This window comes from Carlito syrichta, unplaced genomic scaffold (genome assembly GCF_000164805.1).
Source record: "Carlito syrichta isolate Samal-C Ts95f unplaced genomic scaffold, Tarsius_syrichta-2.0.1 Scaffold311756, whole genome shotgun sequence".
In the NCBI taxonomy this organism is placed as follows: domain Eukaryota; kingdom Metazoa; phylum Chordata; class Mammalia; order Primates; family Tarsiidae; genus Carlito; species Carlito syrichta.
Window position 1 is genome coordinate 186,512 of NW_007255852.1, and position 27,153 is coordinate 213,664.

The following is a 27,153-nucleotide window of genomic DNA, read 5'->3' on the forward strand; positions in this document are numbered from 1 at the left end:
CATCCCAGGTGTAACATTTGTTTCATCTTCAGAAAAACCAGATAACTGCATTGAAAAATTTTTCTCTGGAAGTTTTATGGAGACAATTTACTCTGATCCTTAGAGAGCAGGAGCAGAAATAGAAATATCTAATCCTTCTATAAATGATTCTGAGGGCTTGACCTGGAGAAACCTTTCTGTTCCTGTGAACCAGTCCAGAAGGAACAAACAGATGATTTTGGGAAATGGCACCTTCCAATACAAGATGCCAGCACCAAAGGGCAGGTTTCTCTAGCCCGATGCATGCTCCTTGCTGTAGTATGTTTAGATATGGTGTGGAGATAGGGGAGAAAAAGAAAGAAAACACACTGGAAAGTTTTAACTCAAATATGATCCTTTTATTTACCCAGTACCATCAGAATTATCTCAGTTTGAGGCTATTCTATATTGTTTAAAACTTTTTGCTTATTGACTCCACATGTTAAGTCATACCACTTAAGTATTTGGGTTCCATTAGTATTCAAGTTTAAAATATGTATTTTCAAGTTTAACATTTGACTCATTAACTAGTTAGGGAACAAAATCATACATTATTAAAAAAACTTTTAAGCCACTTTAATGTAAAAGGAAAAGAGAGAAAGGTAAGATAGAAATCCTTTTTTTTTTTTTGAGTTGGAGTATTCACTCTGTTGCCCAGACTGGAGTGCAGTGGCCATTCCCGACCACCGCAGCCTCAACCTGCTGGGCTCTGGTGATCTTTCCGCCTCAGCCTTCCAAGCACCTGGAACTACAAGTGTGCGCTACCACGCACGGTTAATTTTTTTTGATTTATTGTAGAGATGAGATTTCGCCAATTTGCCCAGGCAGGTCTCGAACCCGCGGGCTCAGGCAATCCACTCACCTCGGCTTCCCAAAATGCGGGATTACAGGCTGAGCCACCAAGCCTGGCCGGAGAAATCTTAGAAGTAAACAAAACTACTAATTGATAAAATGTTATTTCCATTTTTTTCATTATTTATCTTAAGAATAAAGGCATAGTAAATGAACTTATACTCCCTTATAATTTATCCAAAATAAGCCAAAAAATGTTATTGAAATACCTAATAAATTCCAAGTACCACATGTCCACATTATTAACAAAGTTTTTATATTTCTTTAGTGAGAAACACATACTCTAGTTTTTTGTTTTAAAATAATTTTCTGAATTTGCATATTTTTCCATATATCTCACGACCTTTCTACCTCATCCATAGGTTTTATTGTTCTCCAACTCTCCACTAACTTTCTGTATTAAAGGCAGAGAAATCAAGGAAATCTTAGTCATATTTTTTGAAAAAAATAAAAAAGAGAATTAACAAAAACAGAATTTATGGAGAAAGGTAACTGCCATAAAACCCATAGGTGGTAATACTCATAGGTGGAACCCAAGAACTTTGGTAGTGGGGGGTATTGATTGGGGATGTAATTTTGTTGGCCAAGTCCACTAGGTTTTGAGTTTGATTTGGCCATGAATTAGTATAGGGAAAAGCAGACTGTAGGAATGGCCACAGCAACATAAGAACTACATTCTGGAAGAGGTGAGAGAGAAACAGTTATGAAAACTCAAAACAGGGACCACAAGGTTAATCCTGAGAATCATTATGAGAACAAAATGATTACAGTAATGATACAATGTTAACTCAGGGCAAGATTCTAAGGGCAAATTGATGTGGCAGCTCTAAACTGTTGACCTAGAGCATTTTGAACTAGAAAGTGAATGTGTCCCAGAGTCTTAGGCCAGGTTGTTGCATATCTGTGTGGGAGTAGATGGGTTCCTATTGTTAGGTAAGAGGAAGGAACCTAGGTGTGCATTCATGCATTCAATCCACCTTTACTAAGCACTTCTTAGGTGCCAGAGATTATTCTTAACTAGAAAATTAGCAGTAATCTAAACAAATTTTCTGACCTCCTAGAGTTTACATTTTAATGAGGTTTACTCACAATAAATAAACAAATCAATATAGGATGGCATTGTTAGCTATAAAAGTGCAATAAAAAATAAATCATGGGAAAAGAATAGAAAATGACAGCAATTGTAATTTTGGACAAAGTGGCCAGGTGAGAGCTTCATGAAGTCCTGAGTCTTGGATAGATATTTTAAGGTAAGAAAAAAGAACAAGTGAATACTAGGAAGAAATGCAGTTCAGGAAAATGAAATGACAACTTCAAGATCCTGTGTGGGCACAAATATTCTGGTTATGTTTGAGGAACAGAAAAAAAAGGACTTGTATAGTTAATACAAATAGGTTGAAGGCAGTGTAGGTCAAACTTTCCATTTTGTTGTAAATGATAACTAATATCAATTTTTGCTTTATACTGGCTCCTAAAAAAATTGTAGAGTCTTTAAGAATTCCCTTTCATGGTAACAGTTCTCTACAGACATGATATTTGGACAATTGATGCTAATTTTATCTGTTTGCTACATATAGAGGTAGCCTATAACAGATATAAGAGAACTAATGATTATTTCAGGAGAGACTGGCAGCTTCAGTATATTAAATTTTAATCTAGTGTTATGAATGATTTGCCATAATAGCCAGAGTTTCTAAGCCTTCAACAAAGAGGAGATTTCATAACGTTTTAATCTTCTATAACATGATAGCTTTTAAACACAGGTAGCAGGGAATTTTTGAGAAATATTACTTTATAAGTTTTAATCAAGCCACTCAGTATTTTTGTCTACTTTGTAGCATGATCAATGGAGGCCTCAAAGTTTCAGATACTGTTTTTGCCCAGTTTGAAAAAAGTTGTAATTTATAAAACAATTCATAAAAGCATCTACATTTATTGTAACTTTGTTGGAAATTGAGATCAGTGGTCTCTTTAAATAAAGTAGTTACTTAGCAGTAAAAATTAGGGCATTGCTTTTTTCATTTTTGATGATTTCTTTTTCCCCTGAGAGAAATAACAGACCTGAGGTCAAGTAGATTCTAATCTCTTCTTATCTTCAGATCAGGACTATGGAAGATATAAGGAAAGGATATCTCAGGAGAGTTTCCTTTTCAAATTTCAAATTCAGATACAAAAATGACTTTTGTAGAATAGGATGTTAGGTTACAGTTTTCAAATAATTGATGTGTAGAACAAGTCATTGAAAAACCTTTGATGAGTAGGAGACATTATAATACCACTGAGGATGACTAGGGCAAATAAAACTTTTGCTTTAGGAAGGTTCATGCCTTAAATCTAAGACTTAACATGTAAGAGTCAATGCTTATCATTATAATGATATTATTTTAGAGATACATGGACTCTCATGTAAAAGACTGTTATAATCAATTTCATCAAGGCTTTCTTGTGTGCCTCTTATAGAGTGAGTAAATTTTCTGTCTTTGGAAGTCATGGAGTTGTCAGATCCAGTGAATATATTAAAATATATATTCACAGCTCCAGCAACATACACAAACTTATGAAATATTTATTATCACTATTGTTATTCAGTTTTTGTCCACTCAGAAAAACAACTCAGAGGATTTAAAAATATTCACCCCATCAGTAAAGGCAAATAGATTCTGTTTGTCAAAGCAGTGGAGTGAAATAAAAGTACAATTTTTGAAGTCATATTTTTTTTTTTTATTCTCACTCAATGAGGGGCATTTTTTTCAGATGAATTTTCAATTTGTTTTAGATAAAAATGAAAACAACTGAAATGTCCATTAACAGATAAGTGGATTTTTAAAATACTATATATATATATATATATAGTATATATATATGTTCCATTATGTATGTGTATATACACACACACACACATACATAATGGAATATTATTCAGTCTTCAAAAAGCAGGAAATTCATTCATTTGAGACACCATGAATGAACTTAGAGGACATTATGATGAATGATACAAGCCAGACACACAGGAAGATATATGGTGAATGAACTCATTTATATCTGGAATCTAAAATAGTGAAGAGAGGATAGACAGGGAAAGGGAAGATGATGATCAAAAGGTACAAAACTGTACTCAAACAAAAGGAATAGTTTCTGGCGATCTATTACACAGAGGGTGACTATTGATAACAATAATGTATTGTATATTTTAAAATCGCTAAGAGAAACAATAAGTATTTGAGGTGCTAGACATGTTAATTAGCCTGATTTAATCATTTCACAATTCACAGATGTATTAAAGCATCACATCACACCCTTTATAAATATACAGTTATTATTTGTCAATTGAAAGTAAAACAAAAGAAGAAAAAAATGCTAGGAGATGTGTATAACTGCTACCAAATTATTGTAATTAAAGATATAAGCCTGAGTAAAATGAATTAAACTGTGAACATCACAGTTTTTAAAGCATTTGGGTTTTACCTAATAATATTATGGATTGTGAGAGAATCAAAGAATAGAGTCCTATGCCCATGAATATTAGTCTTATTTTAATGATGTACCCCAAACTTCAGCTACAAAAGAACAAAAATTTATAGAACTATAAACTGGTTAATATTTTAGTTAAGGTGATAGAGCAAGTCATTTCATTTTTCTTGATGGCAGTCTTTAAGTTACTAATTTTATATAGTTTGTACTATAATGGTAAATTAACTAATTGGGTCATTTCTTCTAGTCTCTTTTGAGAGAAAAAAGAACTTAGAAATGAGTGTTTGCATTGCTTATTTTGAAAAGGCTGTGCTTTCAAAATGCCCAAACAAAAAGAGAATTTTGTTATACTTTAATGCACAATGACATTTCCATTCTCAGTGCCTTATACTGGACTAAGATAGCATGCAAAAATCATACACTCTCTGTCAATATCTCTGAACACAAATTCAATCACTTGTCAAATAACAAACAAACAAAAACCCTGGCATTATAAGATCTCAATGGGGTGTAAAACTTCACTAAATATGTTTCCTCTACTGGTCAAATAAATAGTCAGTGAGCCTTATGTATAAATTATCAGTGACCCTAAAATGTACATCGAAATGCATGGCCTAGAGTCTATCACAATAAGAAGAAATATTGCCAAAAGAAAAACAGCAAGAATCAAAAGAGAAAAAAATGCCCCATTTGGAAATGCAAAAACAGCTGGACCCTTTTCACTTCAAGTTCCAAGAATCTAACTGCAAGTTCCAAGAATCTACTGCTGTTATGAAGGTTATTACTTACATAGTAAAATTTTTTTTCTTGTAATAGTATACAAAGAAAAGGGAAAATGAAATTTTATCTCATTTTGGTCTTCTGACATGACAAAAATTTTTGCATCAATTTAAGCATTGATCTGCCCTTCAAGACATATTGTTTACATTTCAGTGTCTAAACACTTGTGCTGATAGAAGAATGGTTTTTCTCAAGACTATCTATAGTGCCAATAACGATTTTTCTTTGGGCTGAGTATCTATTTGTCACCCAATGCTATCTTGATTGAGGACAGAGATTCAAAATTTTAATAATAAATACATCAAGCTATGCTAAAACAACTGATGTTAATTCTAGTTAGTAAAATAAAGTAGAACGGTATAAAATTTGTTATATATCTTCTCTCATCATAGGAGTGTTAGACTTATTTTTTAAGTAACTTATTTGTACTTATAATTTAAGTCTGCATAGAATTCTATGTGATACATCATACAGCATAGGATTCCTTTATGGATCGATGCAAGAACACTTGGATTTTACAGCCCTCCTAATAAAACTGTTCAAGAAACTAGGTGTGCTGTTTACAGTAGGTTCAAGTCTAAATACATATTAGGGTCCATGATTAGAAGAAATGACACCATTAAGATGAGAGACATGCCATATGAGTACTGTATTCTATCAGATGACCAAATAACCTCTGGTCTTGATTTGGTCCTCTTAAAAACTGAGACAATATTACAATTGGGATTATGTTCATTTAAAGAAAACAGTTAACTTTAGGATCAGTAGATAGAAAACATATCTTTGTTTCATTTTAAAAGTGCAACAGCCAAATATGGTAGCAGATGTTACAACACAAATACTGTTCTGGAACACGATTGTAGATGATCTCTGTAGTTGAATTAAATGAAATTAGTTCAGGCAGAGATCAAGGGTTTACTTAATCAAGAGATCAAGGGATTACACAGGTTTACCTAATCATAACATTTAGAACACAGGTTGAGGCAGACAGCTAGTATGAGCGAAACCATTAATGTAAAATTCCAGACAACTGAAAGAAGTAGTTCAGGCAGGATTCTCATTTGTAGAGCCCTGAGCAATTCAGCACTTTGGACAGTTCCCAAAGAAGCTTCTTCTTTCCAGGTACTTAAATAGTACCTAACTTTATTTTATTTTTTATTTTAAAGATGTGGGGTACAATTCAGGGTTAAGTATACAAATGTTCATTATGAAGGTACCTTTGTTGATGAGGTGTCCCCCCCCCAGCACAATCCCATTACTGCCAATTCTGCCTGCCGCCCCCTACACAATTTCCCACTACTGATAATACTTTTCTTACAGAATTATGAAAATTGTTCAAGGCCCACTTCACTTCTTAGTGTCTCACCTCTACCTGTACATGATCTTAATTCTAATGGAGATATCTGCAGTCATGCAAAGAGATCTGTGGTTTGTGTGTCACACAAAGTCTACACCTTCAGTCCTAACATGAAAGTTCACAGTGTTGTTTATATTACATGAGGTTATGCCAGGCTCATCATTAGGCCTTGTTCTATTAATCAATAATGGGTGAGCCGGGCTCGGTGGCTCAGCCTGTAATCCTGTGCCTTGGGAGGCTGAGGTGAGTGAATTGCCTGAGCCCGCGGGTTCGAGACCCGCCTAGGCAACTTGGCGAGACCTCATCTCTACAATAAATCAAAAAATCAACCGGGTGTGGTAGCGTGCCCCTGTGGTTCTGGTTACTCGGAAGGCTGAGGTGGAAGGATTGCTGGAGCCCAGCAGGTCGAGGCTGCGGTGGCCAGGAGCAGCCACTGCACTCCAGTCTGGGTGACAGAGTGAGACTCCAACTCAAAAAAACCCAAAAAACAAAAAACCAAAAAACAATAATGGGTGATTAAGAATCGATTTATTAATAATAAAATTTATCAACAACTTTAAACCGAATTCAAGAGGAAAAAGTGAGGATGGGATCATCCAACTCATGGAAAAGAGTCTCTTTACCAACACTGGACGATTATTATCACAGTCAAGTCCTTTGGGCCATTCACATGCAAGGCCATTCAGCAGCTATTCTACAGCAAACTGAAACGAGGTATTCACACTGGGAGGTGGGAGCAGAAGAAAGGTTTTAAAATGTCCATGAGGCATAACTGTAGTTGGTAACTAAAGCATATTAAGGCTTTATGTGCAGGCTTGTGAGGAACAGAATTACCCTTTTTGCAGCAAGGACTTTGAGCCAATTTCTAAGAGGCAGAACTACAATTCAGAACAGTTCATCTAGTTTCTAATCAAAGGACAAATTCCATTTTATTTAAATTCATCCACCAAGATTAAAATTAGAATAAGTAACAACGAATCAAAAATGTATGCATTTAAAAATGCTTAAGAGTATTTTTTTCTTCACAACAACTTTTCAGGTGAGTGTTTTTAAAACTGAGTGGTGGGGATAAAGCATAGAAACCCTATACAATTGATTTTCTCAATGATGAATAACTTAACTACACATTTTAAAAAGGACTTCCTTGAGCTTTGCTAATAAAAAAAAAATGAAGTAGTTCTCAATATCCCTGACAGTAAGTGCACCAAGTTAGGAAGTATTTAGAATGAGCAAAAAGACAAAACAACAACAACAACAACAAAAACGAGTTATCTCCCTACCTCTAGTTGCATTAACAGCCTTGCTGTTCTGGATTCTGGGAACTCCTTTCAGTCTTACAGGCCCCATGTGGTTAACAGAAGGTCTATAAACTTAATGCCAAGAGTAACTTAATTCCTTCTTTTTTTCTTTGGTATATTGACAGAATACCAGAGATGAATTTTCTAGCCTAACCAAGGGCTCTAAAGAGTACTGAGAAGGCAAAAGAAAGCACTAGCATGGACAAGGGAGATGAGCAATGACCCAAGCACTGCAGAAGGGAGGCTATATAATTTAAGAAACTGGGCTTTTATTAAGGAAGCATGATGAGAGGTTTATATTGTGAAAGCTTGACAAAATACAAAAGCTCTCAGGTCCTTCTTTGTCTAGCTGAGTAGCACACAATTCTGTATATTCTAAAAGCACCAACAGCAGAAAAAATAAAGATTTTCTGACAAAAAAATTAAGTGGTAGACTTAAGTCTAGAGCTTATGATTAATCCTGAAGAAATGCAGTGATTTTTTAAATTCAAAGGTAAATTTTTACTGGCTCCTTGGTTGTAGTTACAGGAAAATTTGAAGATCCTGAGATTTGAAAATGTTCCCTGGGTGTCCACCCAGGTGGTTATCTGACCTGAGGAAAGAGATCTTTATTTATCCATGTACACAATGTGTATTTGTAAGCAATAGTATTGATACAATTGTCAAAGTCACACATGGAAATCAACCTTACTAGTCAATAATTAGCTCTATGCACACTGGGGAGATGGACAAGTTTGGCACCAAACCTGGCAAACTAAACTCTAACACTTAAAAGATGTTTAAAGCAGACTCAGGGTAACACATCCTGGCTCATGAAACTTGGTTATGTTTGTATAGTTTCAGGATATTTCCCTCAAAAATTAACTGGAACCTAAAATTTAATCTAAGCTATATTTTAAAAAATTGATATTAAATTTTCACAACACCTAGTTTATTATAAGAATAATGAAAATTTAATGTGTATATTTGGCTTAATTTTTTCAGCTTATATATTATCAGTTTACATAGTATTTATTTTTAGAAACAACAAGAAAATGTTATACTGTTTATCACACTACTCTTGTAATGACCCTGCATGTTAAGCTATTGGTTCATCCCTACATTAATATGATATTTAAGCAAGGTTACTAAATATAATAGATGATTATTAGCAGACATGGAAACTAATAAATGTCACAAAGCTCAAGAAAAATATTCTGATAAATTTGTTGTTTATTTTCTCTGACTTTGACAACTATTTTTTATGACTTATACAGACAGCGAATCTTCATATGTAGTTTAAGGCAGCTTTTTATTATCAACACAACTTCTTTATTTAAAATATGCTCAATCAATCGCTGCCATCTTGTATTTTTGACAATATGAAGAAGATGCAGCAGTAATACATATAACCAATTCTTTTTCCTGGGCATTTTTGCCTATTTACAGTAAATATGGCAATAAGTAACTAAATGCTTCAGCCATAATTTAGACAAATATCTAAGCCTTTGCCTTAGGAATACTAAGTCGTGGAAGAGTTTTTAATACCTTTAACAACCTCAAAATACTGAGTTCTTGAAAAAATGTGGTTCAGTAAACTATGTAACTAAGTACAATCATGCACTGTAGCAGGATGTTTCAGTCAATGAAAGACTGCAAATATGGTGGTTCCATAAGATTACAATGAAACTGAAAAATTCCTACCACCTGGTGACATTGTAGCTGTCATAATGTCACACCACAACAGATTACATATTTTTGGAGATGCTGGTGTCAAATAACCTACTGTACTGTCAGCTATAAAAGTATGACATGTACAATTAAGTACAGTACATAATACCTGACAATGATAATAAATGATTATGTCGCTGGTTTACATATTTCCTATATTATGCTTTTTATTGCTATTTTAGAATGTACTCCTTCAATTTAAAAAATGTTAACTGTGAAACAACCTTAGGCAGGACCTTCAGAAGATATTCCAGAAGGCACTGTCATCATACAAGATGACAGTTTCATCCTGTGTTATTGCCCCTGAAGATCTTCCGGTGGACAGGTGTGGAGGTGAAAAACAGTGAGCGATACTGGTGATCCTGACCCTGCGTAGGACTAGGCTACGTGTGTGTTTGTGTCTTGGTTTTTATCACAAAAGTTTAAAATGTTAAACAAATACAAATACAAAGAAATAAAATATTTTTGTACTGCTGTGCAGTGTGCTTGTTTTAAACTAAGTGTGATTACAAAAGAGTCAAAAAGTTTAAAAAATTGAATAGTGTGTCTAGTAAAAAATTTACAGTAAGCTAAGGTTAATTTATTATTGAAGGAAAAAAATTAAAAAATTTAGTGTAGCCTATGTGTACAGTGTTTATGAAGTCTACAGTAGTACACAGTATGGTCTAGTCCTTCACATTCACTCACCACTCATTCACTGACTCACCCAAAGCAACTTCCAGTCCTGCAAAGCTCCAGTCATGGTAATTGATTTATATGGGGGAGGGGGTACCATTTTTATTTCTTATACTGTAGTTTTACTGAAACTTTTAATATATGTTTAGATACACAAATACTTCCATTGTGTTACAATTGTCTACAGTATTCAGTACAGTAATAGGCAATATAGGTTCGTAGTCTAGGTGCAATAGGCTATACCTCATAACCTAGGTATGTAGGAGACTATATCATCTAGGTTTGTGTAAGTATACTCTCTGTTGTTAGTACAATGACAAAATCACTGATAATACGTTTCTCAGAACGTATCTCTTTTCTTAAGCGACACATGACTGTAAATGAAGTAGGAAGTGAAGGGTCAAGTTGCTAACATAACAAACCCAGCTTATCTGATCATGGTTAGTGGACTTCAGATGTATTAATATGATAGGTTAAGCAGCAATATATATATATGTATATATATACATTCATATATGTGTGTGTATATACACAAATATAATGAGTTTTACTTTTTAATATCACACACTATTAATTGTAGTTCAATAAAAGTCATCTTTGGACTTTGTATATATATATACTTTACAAGTATAATAACTCTGAAGTAGAAATGAACAGTTATTTTCTACTTTTTGAAGTTATGTTATTTTAAGATTTCATTATACATCTATGAAGATATGCTATTTCATTAGACATAAACCAGATGTATATAAATGTTAGCCAAACATATAGATGTGATCGTATCAACATATTGTTATTTATTTCTATTTTTAAATACTATCATTTTTCTTTTACAGCTGAGACTACTAAAGTTCAAAGACATTAACTGATTTACTTAATTTTTATAGTGGGTAATCAGTGAAGCCAGATTGAAACTGAAGCAGCTGCTGGCTCATGTTACAATGCTCTTTCCACTGAAGCATGTATCATGTGTTCAAGGTTTTGGTTTCACTTGTTAAAGTTTGACTTGAGTATACAAGGGGACTTGCTATTATGATGGAACTTTGGAGGTTTTTCACAGATCATATTTTCCTACCCCATCATTTTGCATAAAAGACAAGTGAAGGCCAGTCAGGTGGAGTAACTTGAGAAAGTACATTGAGATAATGACAGGGCTGTAACTGTAACGCCGCCCTTTTTTAGATGGCTACTTGAGATGAAGACATTTTATCTAGAAGATCACAGTTTAGTCCAGGAGACAATAATTATAAGGATATCTCAGTGAGTATCTACACACATTTTCCTCTGGGTATCATAAAAGTAGATTTAATTGAAATGCATTTAACTTCTTTTAGAATATATTTTTATAATTACCTTATTAAAACTCTCAAACCAAAAACAGCACATTGATAACCAGATATCCTAATGTGTTTCAGTCAGATGAGAAAAATGTGACACAACAAGGAATAGACTTGCAGGAAAGTTGTGCTTACCTTCATAAGTCCCACTTTCTAGGAGAGCACCACTTTTCTCCAATTCCATAAAATCTTCAACAGTGATGAAAATATAGTCCACTCCAGGGACTTCACCCTCCTTATGTGGCCTTGTGGTGCCTGAATAAGGAAAAGGAAAAACAAAGGAAAAACTAAGTGATTTGTGGTTGAACTTTAGAAATACCACCCTACTTCTGAATATTCAATACCACTTGTTTGACATCCTGCGAGTTGGCAGTTTGCATTTGTCCTTCTGTTTGTTTGGCAACAGAAAACAGCAGGGGGTCAAGATTAAAGTAAATGTACAAAGCACTTTTCTTCATCAGGCTTAGAAAGAGTTCATTGCTGTAGGATAGGGCTGCAAATATTCATCAGTGAAAAATGCAGATCATTGTGCCCTTTTGAAGAGGTGGCTTGAATTTGGGGCCAGTAGTCTGCTAGCTCAGGACTTTATGTTTCACTCCCATGAATGGACCTCTATTGTTCTGTAGACTGCTGTGCTATGACATAGAACACAGTGAAAAGTAGAAATCTTAGCAAAATGTCAACTTATCTTTCTATGTTCATAATCTGCCTTCTTTGGGGTGCACTGTTGGTTTTCAGTAGTTACATTTGCAACAAGAAAACACACGTCTATTACATGTAAAGGATCACAAAACCTTCACTAAAATGTAAAATTAAATAATTAGAATTGAGTAATAATGAAAGTTGCATTAGTAGTTGACCTGGCAATATAATATCTAATTTGATAGAAGGAAACTTCCTGTGACTCTATCACAGGGTTTCGCTTTCACAGCCTGTCCTCCCTCATTACTGCCTCGAATTCTGACTGAGTCGCAAAGCGACACGCTCTCAGGGGTTTCTGTAGGGGGCCACTGCCTCTGTTTCCTATATCACCCATAGAGGGAACAGAGCTCCGCAGGGCCAAGGTGACAGGAACATCAGCTGCTCGGTCTGTGGCTCATCCAGCTCTCCTAGAGAACACAGTCTTCCAGGCAGCCTGGCCAGTTGGCCAAGCAGGAGCAAAAATAGAGACGTATTCAAGTCTGCAGGTTTGTTTTCTGGTAATACTTCCTTCCCGGAACATGCCCTAAGCCTCTTCCTTTCTTTTTCTATGCCTCCTACCTAAGGCATTTTGTATGGTCAGATTGGAATTTACATAATGCATACATGCAAATAAGTATGCAGAAATATACAGAGGCCAAATATAAGCAAGGTAGTACATTGGCAGGCTTCTTCATACTTAAAACTCCTCCATGTTGTTTATATACTAAAACAAGTATTTTAAATCCTTAAATTTTATTTTTGCTCCCTGAATTTGAAATATTTATCAACTAGGTCATGAAAATAGCTAGTCAGTTCTCCTTTGGGTATTAGGATCAAATCTGGACTGCAAATGAGAAGCAGACGCTAATATCAGAGTGTACAATGTGCTAGAGAAATTGATTTGGGGTAAAAATGAATAATTACTATTGAAAACATTTTTTTTTTTTTTTTGAGTTGGAGTCTCACTCGGTTGCCCAGACTGGAGTGCAGTGGCCGCTTCTGGCCACTGCAGCCTCGCCTGCTGGGCTCCGGCAATCCTTCCGCCTCAGCCTTCCAAGTAGCCGAAATTACAGGCATGCGCTACCACGCCCGGCTGATTTTTTTGATTTATTGTGGAGATGAGGTCTCGCTGCCCAGGCGGGTCTTGAACCCGCGGGCTCAGGCAATCCACTCACCTCAGCCTCCCAAAGGCGCGGGATTACAGGCTGAGCCACCGAGCCCGGCTTGAAAACATTTTTTAAGATGTGAAGGCATTATTTTCTAAAATTAAGTTTTACAATCCTTCTTTGGGGGGTTGCAAAACAATTTTTTTCCATAATTGTGTTTAATGACTTTCCCCTGAATTTGTTTATTTTATTGTGTTTAACTGAGCCACTTTTTGCAATATTTCTTACTGCTTTCATGCTATAAAATATAAAACTCCCACACCCAGTGTACATAATGTTGTCAAATTAATGTTTCTATGAGAACCTTAACTTTCAATATCCTGACTCTTATGTGCTTAACCCTTGTGAATTAAAAGTTCATTAGCATGTTTTTGGGCAATCAGTTTGTTTTCCTGTTTATTTAGAACACACTTCAATCATTAAGAAAAATCACATAACAAAGATTCAATTTTCCTTACTAATTTATCTGAATATTTTAAAAGCTACATACTTTAATTAACTGCTTACAGTATGGTAATGCATTCCTAGCACAATATGAGCACAGGATCACATGTTTGAGGGCAATTTCCAAGGCTGCTGACTTGTTTGGAGTAACCTAGCTGTCCCAAATTCTAGTGAACATGTTCGTGGTTGTGATTTTCTTGGGAGGAGCATCAGTACTTTTGGTTTACAGAGTGATTTTCCATCTCCATTTTGCACTTAGGGCCTCTGTGACTGAGTTCTTACCTCTGTGATGCATTGATGTCACCTGTGGCTGTTGACTCACCTGTTGCTGGCTGCCTACTTGGACTGAAAACTTGCTTACTTCAAGGTGATTTGAAGAAATTCTGCTCTACACTCTCAAATGTTGCAATCTCCATCTTTGATATCCTTTTCTCACTCTATTCTTCTTTCCTTCTTTTTTTAAACATATATTTTATTATAAAATTGTGGGGTACAGTTAAGGGTTAGGTATACAAATGTGCATTGTTCAGTCACCCTTGTTAATAAGGGGTGTCTCCCCATCCCCAGACAGATATTGACTACTGTTAGTCCCACCTCTCTTCCCCTCCTTACCCCCCCATAGTTTCCCACCACTGTCAGTCCTTTTTTTATAGTATTATAGTAGATGTTCAAGGTCTACTATATGAGTGAGAACATGTGATACTCAGATCTTTGTTTCTGTGAGAGATCACTCAGTATTATAGACTCTAGTTCCATCCAGTTTGCTGCGAAATTCATGATTTTGTTCTTTTTTATGGCTGCGTAGTATTCCATCATATACATGTACCACATTTTTTAAATCCACTCCTCTTGATGGACAGCATGGTTGGTTCCAGATTGTTGCTATTGTGAACAGTCCTGTGATAAACATTCCTGTGCAGGTATCTTTTTGATAGAGTGCTTTGAGTTCTTCAGGGTATATTCCCAGTAGGGGGATTGCAGGGTCATATGGGAGGTCGATATTTAGAGCTTTTAGAAATCACCACACTGCTTTCCACAGAGGTTGCACAAGTTTGCACTCCCACCAACAGTGTAAAAGTGTTCCCTTTTCCCCACACCCTTTCCATCATCTGTTATTTTTTGAGTTATTGATAATTGTCATTCAGTGTGGTTTTGATTTGCATCTCCTTGATGATTAGTGAGGTTGAACATTTCTTCATGTGTCTGTTGGCTGCTTGGATGTCTTCCTTTGAGAAGTGTCTGTTCATATCTTTTGCCCACTTTATAATGGGGTTGTTTGTTTTTTTCCTCTCAGCACGTTTGAGTTCCTTGTAGATCCATGATGTTAAGCCTTTGTTGGACCTGGAGTTGGTAAATACTTTTTCCCAATCTGCAGGCTGTCTCCCTGCTCTCTTGATGGTTTCTTTGACTTTGCAGTAGCTTGTCAGTTTAATGAGGTCCCACTTGTCTATCTTATCTCTTATGGCCTGTGGGTGTTGGGTTTTGTTCAGGAATTGGATGCCAGTTCCAATTTCCATAAGGATATGTCCTTCCTTTTCTAAGGTTCTTATGGTTTGAGGTTTTACATTTAGGTCTCTGATCCATTTAGAGTTAATTTTTGTGTATGGGGATAGATAGGGGTCTTGTTTGAGTCTTCTGCATGTGGTCAGCCAGTTTTCCCAGCACCATTTACTGAATATGTTCTCCTCTCCCCAGTGGTAGGTGGTGGAGTCTATTCTTCTTTCTAATTATGACCTCCAGTCTTTTGATCTCTTCTAATTTCCCTGATGTTCTTGAAACCTGGTTTGACTTGTGTTCCTAACTGTGAAAGGACTAGAAAACACCTAGTATCTCTTCCTTCCTTTTAGTTTCTCTGTACTATCTCCTGACTCATCTAAGTTCCCATGTTCATTATTGGCTATTTCCTTCATAGACTACAGCTGCTACAGAAAACCATAAGCAATCTTTGATAAAGTACTCTATGAATTCAGGTTATTTAATGTCAGTTTTATCCTATTGATGCTTGAGAACCTTTTTATGTGTCTTCTTGCCTCTCTGGTATATTCCCACCCTCTTCTAATACTTAACTACTTTGACTTTCTGTAGAAGACATAAATTCATTCTTTCTTGGTAAAGTAAGAGATGATATGAAGTCAAATTCTTTAAAATTTCCAAATTTCAATTTTCTGTCTCTACATTATCTTCATATTTTTTCTTTTCCTTCAAAATTTGCCCTTTATTAGAATTATCCAACCACCTTGTTAAGATGAATTTCTTCTTTGCTTTATTTCAGAATTTAGTTTGTATTATTTAATCAAAGATGTATAAACTGATATTTTAAATTTCCAAACAATTTTGTAAGGCTTATTATTTTTAAAAAAGTAGACCCTCATCACCACTTCCAACCCCTACACATACATACACACTCTCCCTTTGCCGAGAGGCAAACACTCTCAACTCTTTTTAGCTGATTCTTTTTTTTAACGTAAAAAATAATTTATTTAGGATGCCTTTTGATTTATTTGCTTTGGTAATTATTGTTTGATTTTCAAGTAAAGAAAGTGAGGACTTGTCTTTTTTTTTTTGTCTGTAATTGTACCCTCCTCACTCATACCACTTCTTCCTTTTCTTTTCCCATTTTTCTGATGGAACAAACTTGTATTTAGATTACTATTTCATGTTTACATTAATAATACTATGTAACTCTATTCCCAACTGAAGCTTGTAGTGTAGTGACTACTTTTCTTGTGAAAATTCATTATTGTAGATTTAATGTATTTTTATTTTCATTTTTCATACATTAATCACTAATTCAATTAGTAAACTCTCTCCTTGTTAGATAGATCTCTTTTCAGAATGTACAAATACATTTCGTACTTTAGCAGGTTTATCCCTTGAAGAAATCTCTCCTGGAGCTTTCTGATGTGCTTTAATCTGGACTGTTTTAACCTACCACAGCTGCCATTTTGGAATTATTTTTTGCCGTGGTCCTTAGGATTCACTTTTCTCAGTCTCGTGCAGTTTCTCTTCTTTCCCAGACCTTATGTCTATTTTTGTGTCCTACACCCTCATTTTGGCAGAGCACATCTGTCAGAAGCTTCCTGTACGAGGTTGTGTGGAAACTACATTGTTTTGAGATTTTGCATCTCTGAAAATGTTTTTCTTCCGCCATCACAGGAGGCAAACCTGACAGCACTTCAGGAAAATATTATAATGAAAATGTATTTCTCCATCTTGCTCCTCTGTTAACGTCACCACCATTCTTCCCATTATGCTGGCTTGAAACTTCCCTTCGGTGTCACTTACCTTTGAGTCCTTCCTAACTCTTTTATTCCATCTCCATACATTTGGCAAGTTCTATGCCCTGCAACTCCACAATGTCACCCTTCCCATCTGCACTGTCTCTGATCCCAACACTGCCCTCCTGGGCCAGGTGATGGCTCTGTCATTGTGTGCCTGCTCCTTCTCTTAATTTGTCACTGTGCTTACTAATTAGCCCTGGTAAAGAACAAGGCTATCACATTTTTGCTCTACCCAATCTGTGGTCAAGAGCTGATAGAAAAAGTTAGGGAGAAAAAAATACTTAAAAAGAGTCAGAGAAAGCTTAGAGTCTATTATTTACAACAAAGGGCAACTCTCATGGTATGCCAGCTTGTAGAGTTTCTTTACATGGCCTTAGTAGGACATGTGAGAGGACATAATTTAAGAATTTTTTTGCTTAAGAAATACCTTCCTTTGTGGCCTATCATGTGCCACACTTTCTCTTTAATCTAAAACTTCCACCATTAGAATTACTCTTAGGTTTAGACAAAGGGGAAACTACCTTTAAAATGTATGCTATAGTACATAAGAATGCGAGCTGTGGCATCAAAGTGCCTGTGCTTGTTGGGACTGAACCACTTGCTATCAGCATTATCTTGAGCAAGGTCCTGCACCTCTGTAAACTCTAGCTTTCTTATCTGTAAAATGGAAACAATACTAATAGCATCTTCACAGGGTTGACGTGAGGAGCAAATGGGATAATTCATATAATACACTTAAGACAATGTCTGGCACACATTAAGCATCCAACAGAGATTATATGTTGATTACTATTACCTGGAAGAGCAGGGGTAACATCATGGATAGGCTTTTTTTAAAAAATGAATTTTTGCCATAGATATTGAGTATTTACTATGTGCCAAGCACTATCCTAGATACTTACAAATATAACTTTGAATAACACTTATTAGGATTCCTGCCTGCACAGAACTTATATTTTAACAGGGAGAGACAGAGAATAAATAAATGAAATTAAAAGGTAAATTGTGTAGTATGCTACAAAGTGTTAAATTCTACCTGATTGACCTTAAACCAGGTCATTAGCAATTATGCACAGAGTAGTAGGTCAATTACAGAGATTTCTAACTGTAAGTTTAGACAACATGGAGAAAAAAGGCTGGAGAGAAGAGAGAGACCCTGTGAAAAGGACTTCAAGGTGAACAGAGACCTACAACACTTGTGGGCTGTAAGATCAGAGTTGGCAGGAGACTTCTGGGAGGCAACAGGAGATCCACCAATGAAAAGATTCACTAAATTTTTAAAGAGAAAGCTTGCTTATTTCACATTTTGCTTGGTTTAGTTGAGGACATTTGGCTTAACATCTTGGTGCCCAAAGTCACTTTCAAAGTTACTTTCACAGAACTGATCAAGATGGTAGTGAATGAAGAGTTCTGATGACTGAAGTATGTGCACACACACAGACATTTACATATCAACCCTCATTTTAAAAGAAGAAAGTGGAAGCATGGTGTAATAAAAAGGTTCTTAGAATTGAAATTCAGGACATCTGTATTCTGTTTCTAATTTAATGTTTTATATATACAATTCTAGACAAAAGCATTATTGAGTTGATCATCAATTTTCTTATCATGCACTGAGGTAGACAATAGATATAAAAAGACATCATAAAAAGTAAAAACATAACAACCATGCCAACAATATCATTCTTTTTTAGTAATATTAATAGTGCTGAGAATACTACAAATTCATAAACATCATTGATGGTATCTTATTTTTGGAATATACTATAATCAAAGTTTTAAATCTAACTTCATTCAGACTGATACTTCTTATGAAGGAAAAGTTTGTATGCTTAAAGATAAAAATTGCCTTTGTATTGTCTTGGTGAAAAGAAACATGAGTTGAGATATAAATCTATTTTCTCTGATTACACACAAAAATGCAGTACACAATGGCTTAATCACTACTTACAAAATTCCTTTTGTCTTTTGTTAGATAGACATGTAAAACAGGTAAACCCTAGAGCCTGGGCTGCAAAAAGCTTTTTGCCATTTGCTGACTCATTTGAAAAGTGTGAAAGTCCTCCCAAAACCTGATTAGTGGGTCATTTAATTTTATCTACAGGCATAGCACCTACAACAACAAGAGTCAGAAAGCATGATTTTAACTATGTGTCTAAAAGGAAAGGATACTAGTTGGTGTTAAATCAATTGACAAGGCAGTAGCTGAAGAAGAAAGCGACTGGAAATCTGTGAACACCTCTTTAGCAAGTAATGTGTATGACTCTAAAATATGGCAAATATATGTGAAATGAAATGAAATGTTGTACATGGTAATTTGCAGCTAAAGGTAATTAATATCTAGACTGGTGAAATAGTTAATTGAATTTCCTGAAGTGGTTACTTACCTCATTGCTATGCTGAAATAATTACAGATGCTTTCACACCTCAAAAGATTATGAATAGAGAGTTGACAGTGAAGTAAGACTCAACAGTAATAACAAGTAATCACCCAGCATTAGGAATAGGGTGGAAGATATGGAGAATAAAAAAGTGAATACAGATGATTCATTGCATAACTGAAGTTGAAACTCACCTTCTTTTTTTGCTTTTCTATTTGTGATTGGGCCTTTCCTAAAGAGTGTATAGAAAAGATCAAAATAATTTTTATTATCCAAATTATGGCTTATATGTTTCATTCTTATTATTTAAAGAAAAATAAATAGAAGAAATGTTACTAAGTTGGGTATTTGCTTCATTTCTTACTGCTTCATTTTTTAAAAGAAACAAAACAGCTTATTAATTGCTAAATTAAGTACTGCATGACTAATATGTTCTTCATGAGTTAACGAAAGCATACTATACTTTAGCTCAAAAGACATGTCTAAAGAGATTTTCTCCCAAATGGTTAGCTTATTGATACACAGTGAAATCACATGGAGGCCACTTGTCATTTTGTTACCATGGCAACTGGGGGTGCCAATGGAATTTTTTTTCATTAGTCACTTTTTAAATAAAGGAACATTGTTCCTTTTGCTGTAGGAAGAAAAGAGCAAGATGCTTGTGTAAATGTAATTCTAAAATACATGTCCCTTCAGCTCTCTATTATTTCCTAATCTTTGCAAAATACTTTTATAAAAAAGTCACCAGGTTAAAGGAAATTATTATTACTTAGATGATGGTATAGTACTGTCACCTATTGAGATCTATTCTGATGTGCTGAAAGTGTCACAGGGCCTACTGTATGGCAGGCACCCAAAATTATTTGCTAAAGAAACAGACTTGGAATTGATCATTAATAGTCAATGTGTTCTAAGCAGATGGGTCACTGTGTGAGAATCTGATAAACTGAATTCTGTTCTTTTGCATGTTTCTGAATATATTATCTCTTTCTTCCTGGTGTCTTTCAACTGCAAGCTGCAGAAAATAAATCTTGACAGCTAGGGTGACTTCCCCTGGATTCGACCTTTAATTAACTCACTCTTAGGTTCTTGAAGACATTTCTTTAGCTTGTCAGTTACTCATTAGCAAGTGTGAACTCCATCACCAGATTTGTGTGTGAGCTTCCAATAAAAACATTCAAAATTTTTTTGACCAAAGTCTCTAATCAATTTTACACAACCAGTCTAAGTCTTGGGTATGGTTTTATACAGACATAGAGCTAAAGTAAGCAAAGTAAACAATACAGTTTGTGCCATTGAATCACATGTAACAGATAAGTTGTAAAGTAATATGAGCCTTATACATTTCATTTTAATAGGGTGGACTGGATTGAGATTTTAAAAAGTAAAATCTAGCTGGGCTCGGTGGCTCAGCCTGTAATCCCGTGCTTTGGGAGGCTGAGGGGAGAAGGTTGCCTGAGTCCGCAGGTTCGAGACCAGCCTGGGCAACTTGGCGAGACCTCATCTCCACAATAAATCAAAAATTAGCTGGGCATGGTAGCATGCGCCTGTAGTTCCAGCTACTTGGAAGCTGCAGAGGCTGGGAGTGGCCTCTGCACTCCAGTCTGGGTGACAGAGTGAGACTCCAACTCAAAAAAAAAAGAGTAAAATCTGTCATTTAATCCAATTAATTATCTATTAAGTATAAGAATTATTTATGGCCTCTATAAAACACTGTGTATGTTTTACACAGTATTGGAGATTTGACATATCCATTTGTGAATTACTAGTAGTTACTCTGACTTATTTTTTTAACAGTGTTGTCCTAGACCTCAATAATTATTTCAAAACTTTCTTATCTCATGCTGTTAATTTTTGTTTAAAGCAGCATTGGCATATACTAACAATGTTAGTTATCTTTCAGAAACAGATACTTTTTTTGGAAGAAGAAACCTCTCCTGGAATATCTTAGATATAAAGGTTCAGACTAATGTCCCATATGGCATCAATTACTGTTTTAAATTTGAACAGTTTGGGTTGAGGCAGCATCAGACCCAAACTTGGTGTTTCCTAAAACGTACAATGCATCAGAACCACATGGAGGACTTGTTAAAACACAGATTGCCGCCTCTTACCTCTCAGAATTTCTGAGTCACTAAAACTTGGGTGGGGCCTGATTATTTTCATTTCTAACAAGTTTTCAGGTGATGCTGTTGACACTGCTGGTCCAGGAACCATAATTTGAGAACCAGTGCTCTAACTTCATTCATATCTCAGGAAACTCAAAATAAAAACAGTGTTAAGTTTAATCATCAAATATAACTACAAGAACCCATAAAGCATGTGGGTCATGACTTTGGCATTGGCCCTGGAGTCATCTATAGCCGTGTACTGCATTCAGAGAAAACAAGCCATTCTTCATTTCCCGGTACATACATGAACGAAGTCAAGAGGAGTATACTGGATCAACACAGGGCTCTCCTATGCTATTTCACATTGATTTTTCATAGTCAGTGGGATGTTCTTTAGAAGCTAAATAAATTTGGGAAGTAATGCATCTATCTCCATTTATGTCTGTTTGTAAACAACTTTATTATTTGAAGTAATATAAACTGTTTTGGCCCTATGTTTGCAACAATATGACTTACATTGTGAAAGACATGAGACATGAATATAGCTTATCAGTAGTGATAAATATTAATATGGTAAGAAAAAAACAAATATCTAATGCAGAGCATCTCACACATGAAGAAAAACTATGGTGGATGTCAAAAAACAGAAGACAAAAAATCTGTAGATCTCCAACAAGTAAGAAGTAATAGCATCTCATTATTTTCTTATACCAAGGTATCTGATTTGCTAAGTGCTAAATTCAAGCTTGTTTAAAATTATATTAATCAAACTATATTAGGTGATAGGTAGCATGCACTTTGGAATTAGCATCCACAAAGCTCTCTGTTGTAACAAATTATTTAGGCAGCTATAGCTTTTAATTAATTCCATAATTTCTCTCACACAATTATATTCCTGGTGTAAACATTAGAGTAAACTAGGGGTAGAGGTGAGAAATGTCATTTAAAATTTAAAGTTTATTTATTGTCCTTCATCACTTGAACTCAAAACCTGTGATACCGAGTAAGAAAGAAAGACAATGTCAGGGGTGGCCACTTTTGAAACTGATGTGTGTGTGCATGCATTTTCAATTTTAAGGGTTCTATGCTAAATAGCCATTCTTAATTACTGACAGTACCAAGACATCATTGGTCTTTGACATACAAGTGAGACAAAACTTGTCCCACACAGAGCTCAAGCTAGGGCAAAGTGAATAATTTTATTCATTAATTCCTTTGAATCATCATTACTTTGGCAACAAAAGGTTTGTATTGTAAATCTTATCCATTCCTTCACACAAGTCTATCTCTTCTACTTACCAGATCACTAAAGAAACTGTAGCTGCATAAATTACTTTCTTTATAAAAATTCTGCTTTTGTCTCACTTGCATTCACAGTTCAGAATAATCCATTGCCTATGGAAACAGAGACATGCCTAGATAAAATGATTCACCTAAATAAAAACCAATTCCTAGCTATAGTCTTGACTTTTTTATCCTTTCTCACAACATGCAGATATAACATACCTAACTAGGGGATAGATGAATACTGTACTCTTGCCAATAAAGTAGGGCTGAAAACCATAATTTCAAGATTCTTGGCTTGACTATTAATTTCCTGAATTTTTTAGGAGACTGGGACAAGATGAATGACCCTTTTGTCACCAATTAATTTATTTTTGAAACTTTGATTTTAGTTCTTCAATATTTGATTTAGATCAGTTCTATATTTGGCATTCTATAGGATTAATAACAAGAGGTTTTTGAATCCCTAATTTATTATTTAACAGATAATGTTTCAAGATTACATACTGAGCTTAAAGAAAAGAAAGATCAGTGACTTTTTATAGAAACAATATATATTTAGTTTGAAGTTTTTATACTCTCCTCATGTAAAATTAATCTGGGCCAGAACTAGACTGCAAGATACCACCAGCCTTCTGAAAAATGCAGAGATACTACTCAGTGACCTTCATTACATAGAAGGTTTAGTGGATCATAACTTTATCATTTTATCACTATCAGAATCTTGCAATTACATTAACTTTTAGTATCACCATATGTCTCTATGGCACCTACAGTCTGAAATGCCCAAGATAGACCATAGAATACAGAGTCAACGGAGTATCAGAAAATCCAGATGAAGGTACAGACAGTTAACCATTCAGAGATTTCAAACATTGAGATGCTCTTTAGATTATATGATATAAATCACATATTTGAGTATTTTTTAAGATAATAATCGAGGTTCTCAAGTATATAAATGTCAAATTCTCATGAAGGGAAGAAACTAGGGAAGAAGAGAGGAAAAATTAGTACCCTCTAGGAACCCTGGATAAGGTGCTTTTATTCTTGCTGAAAATCTTGAGTTAGAGAATCCCCTGTGCATCTGGTATACCTTACTTTCATGATACAGCTATTGCATTGGCTGATGGTTAATCACACTAATTTGTATTATACAGTTGATGAAAAACAGATAGAAATTCACAGTTTAACTCCCCTATTTGTAAAGAATAGAGAATTGGAGACTATTATAGCAGAAATAGCTATAAACAGTGAAAGGCCTTTAATTCCAAACTCCTTATCAGTGAGCATTCATGTATAGAAACCATTTGCTCCTCCTATGTTGGGGAACAGACAACATAGTCTCTACTCGGACCAGGGTGACAGTGGGCCAGTCATTAAATGTTGAGCTGCATGGCCTGGTTCCTCCTCCATAGACTGAAGGGAAAAAGAGAAGAGTGACTTGACCAAATCAAATAATCAGCATTCTGAAAAGAAAAAAAAGAGAGAAAGAAAAACAGAAAACACAAATACATAGATTTTCAGCCTGTAGACAACTGTATGCCTCTGAAGGAAAAAAAAAGTGCGAAGCAAAGTACTATTTTTGCAGTCTCACAGCCGAGTCCATGTGGTCCTTTAGCTGTGACAGGCAGTGGGACTAAGTTTCTTTGCAATTATCATAACCCCCATTACCATGTGGTCTTAATCTTAGGCCTCTGTACCTCTTCTTGAAAGGAGAGCAAATTAAAAGTGATACAGGGTAAAGGAATGTGTACTGTGAACTGTCAAATATTCATTTGGGACCTCTACTAGAAATTTTTTTTTTTTGAGTTGGAGTCTCACTCTGTTGTCCAGATTGGAGTGCAGTGGCCGCTCCCGGCCATGGCAGCCTCGACCTGCTGGGCTCCGGTGATTCTTCCGCCTCAGCCTTCTGAGTAGCCAGAATTACAGGCGCGTGCTACCACGCCTGGCTAATTTTTTGATTTATTGTAGAGATGAGGTCTCGCCTGCCCAGGCGGGTCTCGAACCCGCAGGCTCAGGCAATCCACTCATCTCATTTTTACATAAACATATTAGAATAAAACTATACTGCAACAAATAAACACCTTTGACTCTATGGATCTTCAAATCCTTATTCCTGAGAATTGCAATTATCATGAGAAATTAAGGGAAGTTTCATTAAAAATACAAAAAAAAACCCTTTTTAAAAAAAAATTGGAGTCTCACTCTGTTGCCCAAGTTGGAGTGCAATGACACGCTAACAGCCACTGCAGCCTTGACCTGCTGGGCTCAGGTGATCCTTCCACGTCAGCCTTCCAAGTAGCTGGAACTACAGGCATGCACCACCATGCACCACTAATTTTTTCATTTATTGTAGAGACGAGGTCTCACCATGTTGCCCAGACTGGTCTTGAACCCGTGGGCTCAGGCAATGCTCTTGTCTCAGCCTCCCAAAGTGCTGGGATTATAGGTGTGAGTCACTGCACCAGCCTCAAAAGAAAAATTTTAAGGAAATTTCAAAAGAACTTATTAAGACACTTCTGGCATAAGAAATATTGAGTTAATAGTGAGTTATCAAAATAATATTATATTTTTTGAGAAAATGTTTATAATTTTAGATAGTCTTATCTCCCTTAGAAGAGGAAAACACACTTACTTGCCAGGATTGATTGAAACATAATATAAATTAGAGAGGAGAATAACACCAATCTAGCTGCTGATCCAGAATCCTCAAAGGGGAACAAGTGGCCAGCAAGGTCACACTTGGTAGGATTATGGTTCTCTGGCTTTTCAACCCAAAGTGTTGAGTACTGCCCCTCAAAGAAGGGCTAGGGCATTTGGTATTTGAGAAAACTAGAAAGTCAGAGGCTGGTCAAACTAGGTTATAGGGCATGAGTGTAGCCATGTCAAAACCAACAACATGTGTATGCTTAACATTTTTTTTTAGCAAAGTTCAGTAGCACTTTGTCTCCCTAGTTAGACCCAAGTCATTCTCATGGGTTACAGATCTATAAACTTCTTCTAAAAGGGCCACATAGTAAACATTCTAGGGTTTGCTAGCCATACAGTCTCTAAGCAGAAGAAAAAGTAGTTATTTCCTAAAAATTCTTAATAACAAATTAAGAATTGGGCAGGTTTTTAGTTTTTTAGGTCATATGTATCTTTTACAAGTCTCAAAATAAAAATGAATTGTAGAATTTTCAACAAATATGTGTTTGATGCCTACACTAGCTAATAAAAAAAGTGAAAAAAACGTATTTCATCATCCTGGGGGCCTCAGCTTATTAAGGTGCAACTGCAACCAACTGTATAGTGTGAAAAATGGCAATATAAAATATACAGCTTTAATTCCTTTAAAAGATAGGAGGTAGTTTAAAGCAAAACTAATAGCAATATGGTGAATTAAAATATATGAACACATAGCACAAAGGTGGGGGATGGGAATTGAAGTATAAGATTTTTATACTATAAAATGGTATATCACTTGACTGACTGGGATAAGTTAAAGATATATAATATAGAGCTTAAAACAACACACACACACACACACACACACACACACACAGTATTGAAAAACAAATTATCTGTTTAGATTAAAAGAACAAGACCCAACTATGTACTGCCTACAAGAAACACACTTTAAATATAGCAACACAACAAGTTAGAAGTGAAAGGATAGAAAACATGCCATTCTATGATCAAACAAAACTATAATAATATCAGAAAAAGTAGTTTTTAGAGCAAAGAATATTAACAGAGATACGGAGGTTCATTTCAAAATAATAAAGAGGTCAATTCATTAAGAGGACACAAAAATCCTAAATGCTTATGTACTTAATAACAGAGACTCAAAATATATGAAACGAAGACACAGAGCTCCAGAGAGAACCAGAAATATCAACATTCCTCTCTCAACAACTGAAAAGAACAAGTTAGATAGAAAATTAGTGAAGATATTGACCTACTGAGCTACTCTGCCTTCTTAACCTAATTGACATTTATAGAATATTCAATAATATGTATTCTTTTTAGCTGCACATGAAACATTTATCAAGATAGACCACATTCTGGGCAATAAAACAAGTTTCAATAACTTGAAACAATTCAAAAATAAGAACTATGTTTTCTGACCACACTAAAATTAAATTAGAAGCCAATAGCAGAAAGATATCTGGAAAATCCCTAGATATTTAGAAACTAAATAACACAGCTTCAAATAGCCCACGGGTCAAGAAATAAATAAATAAGATAATTAGAAATTACTTTGAACTACATAAAAATAAAACTACAATATATAAAAATTTGTGTGATGTTACTGAAGAATTCAA

General features: G+C 35.3%; 1 protein-coding gene across 1 annotated transcript in view; it reads right to left on the minus strand.

Moving 5' to 3' along the window:
* Positions 1 to 27,153, minus strand: part of LOC103271548 (membrane-associated guanylate kinase, WW and PDZ domain-containing protein 2-like) — a gene marked incomplete at its 3' end in the record, with an annotated part of 293,994 nt that overhangs the window by 128,844 nt on the left and 137,997 nt on the right. Inside the window, exon 2 of the mRNA XM_008069016.1 lies at positions 11,634 to 11,753. Within this exon, the coding sequence (XP_008067207.1) occupies positions 11,634 to 11,682 (49 nt within the window). The remainder of the gene's footprint in view (positions 1 to 11,633; positions 11,754 to 27,153) is intronic.